This window comes from Gopherus evgoodei, unplaced genomic scaffold (assembly GCF_007399415.2).
Source record: "Gopherus evgoodei ecotype Sinaloan lineage unplaced genomic scaffold, rGopEvg1_v1.p scaffold_35_arrow_ctg1, whole genome shotgun sequence".
NCBI classification, from domain to species: Eukaryota; Metazoa; Chordata; order Testudines; family Testudinidae; genus Gopherus; species Gopherus evgoodei.
In genome coordinates this window covers 5355921-5365395 of record NW_022060027.1, presented here as the reverse complement: position 1 = coordinate 5365395, position 9475 = coordinate 5355921, and the positions used below count along the sequence as shown (strand labels likewise).

At 65.2% G+C, this 9475-nt stretch overlaps 1 protein-coding gene across 1 annotated transcript; it reads right to left on the bottom strand.

The window, feature by feature from the left end:
* Positions 1-2348: 2348 nt before the first annotated feature.
* Positions 2349-9019, bottom strand: PRRG2 (proline rich and Gla domain 2). The gene is made up of 8 exons (XM_030545049.1): positions 8837-9019; positions 7640-7823; positions 6796-6914; positions 6348-6511; positions 5274-5322; positions 4757-4883; positions 3732-3875; positions 2349-3303 (listed from the first exon to the last, which is right to left on the bottom strand). Exons 3-8 carry the CDS (start codon positions 6896-6898, stop codon positions 3273-3275), a joined length of 618 nt encoding a protein of 205 aa, XP_030400909.1. The 5' UTR covers positions 6899-6914; positions 7640-7823; positions 8837-9019; the 3' UTR covers positions 2349-3272.
* Between the last annotated feature and the right edge of the window lie 456 nt (positions 9020-9475).

Genomic DNA, 9475 nt, shown 5'->3' with positions numbered 1-9475 from the left:
AGGAGGAAGGATGGAGCGGGAGGGTGGGAAAGGAGGGATTGGGCAGAGAGGAGGAGGAAGGAGTGGGGCAGAGAGAGGACGGACGGATGGAGAAGGGCAGAGAGGAGGAAGGAGGGAGGGATGGGAAAGGAGGGAGTGGGGCAGAGACAGGGAGGGAGGGGATGGGGCAGAGATAGAGGAGGAGAGAAGAGTCAAGGAAGGAGGGAGTGGGGCAGAGAGAGGACGGAGGGATGGAGAAGGGCAGAGAGGAGGAAGGAGGGAGGGATGGGAAAGGAGGGAGTGGGGCAGAGACAGGGAGGGAGGGGATGGGGCAGAGATAGAGGAGGAGAGAAGAGTCAAGGAAGGAGGGAGTGGGGCAGAGAGAGGACGGAGGGATGGAGAAGGGCAGAGAGGAGGAGGGGAAAGAGGAGTGGGGCAGAGAGGGAGGGGATGGAGGGAGTGGGGCAGAGACAGAAAAGAGGGGGTGGGAAAGGAGGGATTGGGCAGAGAGGAGGAGGGAGGGGTGGGGAAGGAGTGGGGCAGAGACAGAAAAGGGTGGTGGGAAAGGAGGGATTGGGGCAGGGGGGAGGGGGCCAAGGGGATGGAGGATCAGGATGACAGCTACATACACGGCACCTGTGCTACACCCACCCCCGATATCACACACGTGTGCACAACCCCCCAATGTGTCTGTGCAACTTGCAAAACCCCTCACTTGTGTCTGTCTTGCACGGCCCCCATCCCAGGCGTGTGCAGAGTGAACCCTGCCCAATGCACACAGGTGTGCAATCGCAGACACACAGCAAGGAACGCTGGGGGGACCCCCACACATACCTCTGACTCTGTCACCCCATGCCCTCCCCACTGGCAGAGACAGGGGGGCCACGACTCACTGGCACCTACTTGGCCAAGAACTGGGGCTGGCTGGGGTGGGGGTTGCATTGGAGACCTGAGGGTGGGGCCCAGAAAATGTGGGGCAGGACCCAGGCATCCAGGGGCTGGTCATGCCCCAACCCCTGCCCCCACTCTTATAAACAGGGTCCTAGGCTGGCCCCAGCTGTAGGCCAGGCCCCCATGGTCTGCCTTGGCCTACAAACAACACAGGGGATATGGCAGCCTCTGGCGGGAGGGGGAGAAAGGAGGGACTACGAATCCCATCATGCACCGGGAGGAAGGAAGGAAGCCAGCTGCTTGGAATGAAGTGGAAGCATTGCATCCTGGAAGCTGTAGTTCCAGTGAGGAGGAGCTGGATTAAAGCCCTTCCCGCCATGATCCTACTCGAGGCTTCATTGGCTGGGCTGAGCTGCCTGTCTGTCTCCTTCCCACCAATCCGCTCCAATGGAGGGACGTGACCCGCTGATGTAGATGAATGATAGGCAGAGCAACAGGCCAATCCGTGGCCTGCAACCTTCCCTCCTCCAAACCGGAGCTACCAGGGCCTCAGTGCCCCTCACCCGGGCATCAGGCCGCCCTGCAAGCTGCAGCACGAGGGAGGCTATGATGCATGCTGAGTTTCCACATGCACAGGATCGCTGGGCGTGCACCAGCACCATTCACACCCCAGCCACACAGGTCCAAGCCTTGGCTCAGGAAGCAGTTTGCACAGATGCACTAGCAGCAGAGCGTGCATCAGCGTCCCCGTGTCCCCAGGCGTGACTTGGCCCTGGCAGAGCGTGCACCAGCGTCCCCGTGTTCCCAGGCGTGACTTGGCCCTGGCAGAGCGTGCACCAGCGTCCCCGTGTCCCCAGGCGTGACTTGGCCCTGGCAGCACGTGCACCAGCGTCCCCGTGTCCCCAGGCATAGCTCACCCCTGGCAGAGCATGCACCAGCGTCCCCGTGTCCCCAGGCGTGACTTGGCCCTAGCAGCACGTGCACCAGCATCCCCGTGTCCCCAGGCGTAGCTCACCCCTGGCAGAGCATGCACCAGTGTCCTCGTGTCCCCAGGCGTGGCTCGGCCCCAGCAGCACATGCACCTGTGTCCCCAGGCATGGTTCACCCCCGGCAGAGCGTGCACCAGCATCCTCATGTGCCCAGGTGTGGCTCACCCCTGGCAGAGTGTGCACCAGCATCCTCGTGTGCCCAGGTGTGGCTCACCCCTGGCAGACTGTGCACCAGCATCCCCGTGTCCCCAGGCGTGGCTCACCCCTGGCAGAGTGTGCACCAGTGTCCCCGTGTCCCCAGCCGTGGCTCAGCCCTGGTGGCACGTGCCAGGTGTGGCCGGAGCGGCTCTCCGCACAGGTACGATCACGTGCCCCGCTGCGGGAAAGGGGGGCGGCTGGGGCAGGGTTTCACACCCAGGAGCACTCAGCCGGCGAGACGCGCCCTCACCCCAGATGTAGGACACGGCAGGTTCTAGCAAACGGCTGGCGCTTTATTTCGCTGACAACAATCCTGGCGCGGGAGGCGGGTCCCAGCCCCGGTGCAGCCGGATCCAGGGGGACGGGGACCGGGTGAGTCAGCGTCATCCCTGGCTGGCTCCTCTGTGCCCCACACTGTCAGACGCCACTCACAGCACAAGCACACGCTTGTGCCTTGCACACACACTCAATGGGTCACACGCTTGCTTCATCCTCGCACTCACCCCATCGCATGTGTGCACATCACCCAGCATGCTCGTGCCCCCTCACTCCTCCACACAGACTTGTGTCTTGCACACTTTGACCCGCTGTCTCTCACTCATCCATCCACCCCCGGCACACATGCCCCCGTGTCTGGCACACACACACCCATCCCTGTTGCACATGCCCCCAGCCTTGCACACTCGTCCCACACTACACATGCCCCAATATCTCACACACTTGCTCCCCATCACATTTCCTATCTTACACGGGGTGTGTGAAGTAGAGCGAGTGTGCATCTTGCACAGCCACTCCCCATCACACACATCCCTCATATGTTGCATACCCACTCCCCATCACATATGCCCGCCATCCTCACACACTCACCTGCACCCTCATGTCTCACACTCACACACAGACACACCCCGGGCACATTCATCCACGTGCCTTACATACACGGCCCCATCATATGCACCTCCCCAACCGTGCACACTCACTCCAGTCCCATGTGCCCCCTGCCTTGCACACCCCTTTGCATGCACCCTGTGCCACATGCATGTACACTCACCTTGCACGCTCACCTCACACACTCACACCTGCACATTCACCCCATTTCACTTCATGCTTTGCACACTCACTGTCTCGCACATTCACCACACACTCATTGTGTCCAACGGATGCATACTCGCCCCCCGACACACACATGTAGCAGCAATCCAGTGGCTGTGGGTCTGATCAGTGGGGCTGGGCAGAAGAGCTGGGAGCCCTGGAGGAAAAAGGAAATTAGGTTACACACTGGGGCCCAGGCAGAGGGGACACAAAGTTGGTGTCCCCCCCTTTGCAAACAGCGCCCCCCAGATCCGCGTAGCCCCAGGCTCAAGATTCACAGGGCCTGCACCAGCCTATGTCAGTGGGGGCTCTGATCTCAGCCGGGGGGGGTGTCTGTGTGCCTGAGAACGGGCTGATAGGGGGCTGCACCGACCCCACCCCCCTAGCCAAAGCGAGGGGGCCCTGGCACTCCACAAACTCTAGTCAGACCATCCGAGCCCCAAAGAGCTGCCACACGAAACACACAAAAAATTATTTACAGATTGTCACACAGCTAGGAAGGGAGAGAACTCCGAAGTCCTGGCTCCCAGCCCCCCCCAACCCCCCCCAGACGGACAGACAGACAGCCAGCCGAGCAGCCCCCACCTGGGATAGGGCGGGGGGGGCGCGTCGTGGACACCCGACGCCTCCAGTGCCTCCTGGTACGAGGGCAGCCCAGGGGGGCCCAGCGGCTTGGGGTCGCCAGGGAGGCAGGTCAGGGGCACATCGGGATTCAGGGGCACGTGGATGCTGTGGGGGAGACAAACAGGAGGATTATGGGGGGCACACCCCACTCCCCCAGCAAATCCACCAGGGAAACGTCACCTCAGCACCTCCCCTGTGGACCCTGTGCCAGTCCCCCCTTTCTCCCCTCCACTGGGGGGGTGCTGTGACCCCTCCCTTCTTCCTGGGGGTGCTGGGCCCCTCCCCCAGGGGTGTTGCGACCCCACCCTTCCCCTGGGGGTGCTGTGCCCCTCCCCTAAGGGTGCTGCGACCCCCTCCCTTCTTCCTGGGGGTGCCGGGCCCCTCCCCTAAGGGTCCTGCGACCCCCTCCCTTCCCCCTGGGGGTGCTGTGCCCCTCCCACCAGCTCCTGCCCCTCTCCTTCCCCTGAGAATGCCCTGCCCCTCCTCCTTGGCCCTCCCCTTCCCTTCCATGTAATGCCCCTCCCTTCCCTGGGGGTGCTGCGATCCCTCCCACCACCTCTCCTTCCCTGGGGGCTCCTCCCCCACAGCTCCCTCCCCTCCCCTGGGGGTGCCGAGCCCCTCCCCCCAGGGGTGCTGCAACCCTCCCACTCCCTCCCCTCCCCTGAATGTTCTGTGCCCCACCCCCATCTTTGGCCCCCTCCTCTCTCCTGGGGGCACCGTGCCCCTCCCCCCAACTCGTGCCCCTTCCACTTCCCTTACCTCCCCCCCGGGGGGGCATGCCCCTCCCCCTACCCCCTCTCCTCCCCTACCTCCCCCCCGGGGGGGCATGCCCTTCCCCCCACCCCCTCTCCTCCCCTACCTCCCCCCGGGGGGGCATGCCCCTCCTCCCACCCCCTCTCTTCCCCTACCTCCCGCCCCGGGGGGCGATGCCCCTCATGTCTCTGGCCCCTCCCTTTCCCTCCAGGCCCTGCTGGGCCCCCCCTTACCTGCGTTGCCTGCGCTCCTTGGACCGGTACTTGACCCAATACATGGCAATGACACCGACCATGATCATCAGAACTAGCCCGGCCACCAGCCCGGCCACCAGCCCGGCCACGTCCACACCGGGGCTGTCTGCACAGGGAGGGCAGGGGGTTAGCAGACAGGAGACCCTGTGTCCCTAGGGGCACCGGCTCCCACCCAGCCCCGGGGCAGGGACTGGCTGGCTCAGGGGGGCAGGGGCCTGTCCCCTCCAGGGGGTGCTGGCTCCCATCCGGCCCCGGGGCAGAGACTGGCTGGCTCAGGGGGGCTGGGAATGGGGCCTGTCCCCTCTAGGGGGCACCAGCTCCCACCCGGCCCCGGGGCAGGGACTGGCTGGCTCAGGGGGGCAGGGAATGGGGCAGGGGCCTGTCCCCTCCAGGGGGTGCTGGCTCCCATCTGGCCCCAGGGCAGACACTGGCTGGTTCAGGGGGGCAGGCAATGGGGTGTGGGGTCTTTCCCATCTGGGGGGGTGCCCACACTGACCTGAGCTCCCGCCTTTCCCATTGTGGGGATAAGTGTCCCAAAAGGCTTTCTGGGGGGGAGGAACGCAAGAGATGCGTGGTTAATATAGGGGTACAGCTGCTCTGCTCCCCCACATCTGCCTCCACCCTCCATTTAGAGACCCTTAATCCTAAACCCCACTCTCCACCAGGAGTCCTGGCTCCCAGTCCCCCCTGCTCCAACCACTAGACCCCACTCCCCTCCCAGCACCAGGGATTGAGCCCAGGAGCCTCAGCCTCCCCCCTTCCCCACCCATCATGAAATGGAAAGGGGCAAATTCACAGCTCATCCCACACAGCGAGGGTGGGCCTGGGGAACTCTATGCCACAGGATTTCATGGGGAGGGTGCAAGGAGGCTGGGAGAGTCCTGTTGCACTTGGGCCTGCGGAACTCCCTGACACAAGGTCCCCGACGTTGGGTGGCGAGCAGGGCTCACCTGACCCCTAAGTAAGGAGGCCTGCGGGGCTGGGGGGGGTGTGACTTCCCTGGGGGCGGGGGGCAGGTTACCTGGTAATGGCATGGTTTGGGACTGCACCTGCTCAGAGATGGGATGCTGAGCTAGATGGGGGTGATCTGGGAGGGGGGCTACCAGGCTGATTGGTGGTACCTCAGAGCTGCCTCACCCCCCACAAAATGAGGGCGAATCCCCCTGCCCCTGGAGCAGTACAGGGATTAGGACCCAGCCGGCTCATGGGGTCAGAAGGGTTAACCGCCTGCCCCGCCCTCTCTACTCTCATGCCGCAGGGCCCCATGGGAAACGTGGGCATTCCACCCCCACCCAAACCCGAGTGACGCACCCACCTGCACCGGGCTGGGAAGGAATTCACCCGCCCCAGGGAGACAGGGGTGGGAGGTGAGAACCCAGGTGTCCGGGCTCTGGGCCAGCTGGGATCCTTCCCTGAGACATGGCTGCTCCCTGCTGGGTCATGGGGACCCCACTCCCCCATCCCCCCTACACCCGATCCCCTTGTGGCACCCAAGTCCCCTCCCCCTCTGCAGCCTCCCAGGCCTCCGTGACCCCCCCACAGCTCTGTGTGTGCCCGCCCAGTACTCAGCTGTTGCAACGTCGTTCTCGAAGACTTCCCGCGCCTCCTCGTAGTTGCAAACCTCCTCCCAGCACTCGCGTTCCAGGTTCCCCGGCGTCACCAGCTCGAAGTCCCAATGATTGTAGAGAAGTCGGCGCCCCAAGAATCCCTGTGCGGCATCTGCACCCAGGAACACTGGAGGGAGCGGGGAGAATGGGGGTCAGGATGCCTGGGTTCTATCCCCAGCTCTGGGAGGGGAGTGGGGTCTAGTGGTTAGAGCCGGGGGTGGGGGGGCTGGGAGCCAGGACACCTGGGTTCTCTCCCTGACTCTGGGATGGGAGTGGGATCTAAGAGGTCCCAATTTAGGGCACACACTCTCCTAATGGGTTGAGAGAGGGAGGGATTCAGCCAGGAGCCTGAGTTGCTCCCTCTCCCAGGGTCTGGGACCCCCATTAAAGCCCCCCCACACACACACTTACCTTGTCCCCCGAGTGGTGTGTGGGGCTGCTGCCTGTGGGAGGGGCTGGCAAAGGTGGAGACGAAAGCCTGGCCCAGCAGGAGCAGGACGGGCAACCTCCACATGGTGGGGGGAGGGGACCTGCAATGGGGGGGGCGTGTCAGTGGTGGGGGGCAGCCAGCCCAACATCCCCTGGTGTCCCTTCTCCATCACCCCCAGAGTTGGGCACCCCCAACTCCATGATCTGCAATTGGTACCAGGCTGACACCACCAAATTCCTCCATTGTGTTACCCCAAATCCCCCCTGCTCCTGGGGCAGTGAATCCCATCCCCCAATTCCTCCACCACCCACAAATACACCCCCTTCCTGAACTCCCATCTCCAGACTCCTCTAGACACCCCAAATCCATCCCCTCCTGCATCCCATCTCCTCCTGTACCCCCAAATCCACCCCCCAGAACTCCCATCTCTTCAGCACCCCAAATCCAGCCCCTTCCTGAACTACCATCTCCTGACTCCTCTAGAACCCCCAAATCCACCCCCTCTGAACCCCATCCCTCCAGCACCCCCAAATCCACCCCCTGAACCGCATCCCTCCAGCACCCCCAAATCCACCCACCCCCGACTCACCTAACACCCTCAAAAATCCACCCCCAATCCCTTTAGCACCCCAACACCACGCTCCCACCCCCTGTCCCGGCCCCACACCCTCCCATGTCACCTCTGCCCCACCCCACACAACAGGGAGGTGCCGGAGTTCACTAGTTCCCAGTTACCCCCACCTCTGCCAGGCCCCCCCAGCCTCCTCCCCGGCGCCCCAGGACCCCACGGGAAACTTTCCAGGCGAAGCCCGAGCCCGACCTCACCTGCCGCCCGTCCGGGAAGGGGGCGGGGCCGATCAGAAAGGGGGGGCGGGGGGCTCTGCCCCTAACCCGGCCCCCTGGACCGGTCCAGGTGTGTCGGAGGGGGGCGGGGTCCGGCTGATCTCAGGGGAGCGCGGCGAGCGGGGGCCCCAACGGCTCGAGGTTCCTGCACCCGGACGCCTGGGTCCTTGTTTTGGACAGAGACAGCCCAGGTGAGGGCGGGGGAGGGTCCAAAGGTCACATGGCGGAGGAGGGGCAGGTGCAGCCTGGACAGGTGGTTGCCAGGGGCGGGGGCGGGGGCGGGATTCCCAGAGAGTTCCGGGGGTGCAGGTGCCGGGCGTGCAGTGTGAGGGGATCCCAGGGGTGCAGGTGCCAGGAGGTTGCGTGGGGAGATCCGGGGGGGGGGGGGACCTGGAGGAACAGATGCTGAGGGTGCTGTGTGGGGGATCCCGGGGGAGCAGGGCTTGGAGGGCTGTGCGGGGGAGGGATCCGGGGCGGGGGGCTGAGTGGGGGTCTGCATGGTGGCAGGTGCTGTGGAGGTTGTCGGGGGGGCAGATCCCGGGGGGGCTGAGTGGGGGGGATGGGGTGGGAAATGGTGCTTGGTGGGGAAAGAGTCGGGGAGCAGGCAGTGGGGACCCTGCAGGGGCAGGCGCAGGACTCAGGTGAGGGGCGCTGTACATGTTGCCACCCTGTGCATCCTTCACCCCACTCAGCAGGGCTGGGGCAGCAACCAGGTGGGGAGACCCCCCGCCCCCTCCCACAGTGACCTTTCCAGGTAAGGAGCCTGTTTGTGAGGGAATGAAATGGGATTGGAGAGCTGGGCCGGGACTCTGGGGCAGAGGGAGGGTAGATTGGGGGGCTGGGAGCCAGGACTGGTTCTCTCCCTGGCCCTGGGAGGGGAGTGGGAGCTGGTGGGTCAGAGGGGGGGGGAGGGGCTGGGAGCCAGGACTCCTGGGTTCTCTCCCCAGCTCTGGGAGGGGAGTGGGAGCTGGTGGTTAGAGCGGGGGGGAGGGGCTGGGAGCCAGGACTCCTGGGTTCTCTCCCCAGCTGGGAGGGGAGTGGGAGCTGGTGGTTAGAGCGGGGGGGGGAGGGGCTGGGAGCCAGGACTCCTGGGTTCTCTCCCTCTCTAGGGAGACTGACAAAAAATGGGGGGTGGCCCCCGGCCCTGAGGACGGCTGCAGGCGTCAGGCCGGCACTCACTGGTGAGTGGGGCGACCCGGCGCAGCCTGTCGGCGAGTGCTGGGGGTGGGGACGGGTCCCCCCAAGCCTGGGAGCCAGGGGAGCAGAGCAGACTGGGGCTGGGTCACCCCACTTCCCACAGAGGCCGGGGGGGGCGGCGTAGGGCCCCAGAACAGCGAGGACCGGCCCTGCCTGGCCCCACTTTCCCGAGGGGGGAACAACCCGCCCCGGAACCCTCCCGTCGGGTCGCGTTTTCAGGCCGGCTTCATTTCCCCGATGCACCTCAGGGGATATGTATGGAGCTTCCACTTCCGGCCTCCTCCACTTCCTGTTTCCGGTGCGGTGGGATAGAGGAGAGGTGAGGCGAGGCGGCGGGGGGGGGGCGGTAACCAGGAAAACCTCAGGATGTGCGGGGGGGTCCCCCTGGAAACGGGTCCCCCGCCCGCGCAGGGGGGGTCCCCCTGGAAACGGGTCCCCCCTCCCCTCCCCACCCGCGCATGGGAGGGTCCCTCTGGAAACGGGTCCCCCCTCCCCTCCCCACCCGCGCATGGGGGGTCCCCCTGGAAACGGGTCCCCCCTCCTGACCCCCCCCGGGCACCCTGACAGCCCCCCACACCTCCCCCTCCCCCCACGTGGTACCCCGTGGTCTGCCTGGCCCTG

Coding starts and splice junctions, on each gene's coding strand:
- PRRG2 (XM_030545049.1), bottom strand. CDS start 6,898: ATGTGGAGGTTGCCCGTCCTGCTCCTGCTGGGCCAGGCTTTCGTCTCC. Junction 5,323..6,347: donor TCGAGAACGACGTTGCAACA/GCTGAGTACTGG, acceptor CCTCCCCCCCAG/AAAGCCTTTTGGGACACTTA. Junction 3,304..3,731: donor CCCCCCCCGCCCTATCCCAG/GTGGGGGCTGCT, acceptor TTTTTCCTCCAG/GGCTCCCAGCTCTTCTGCCC.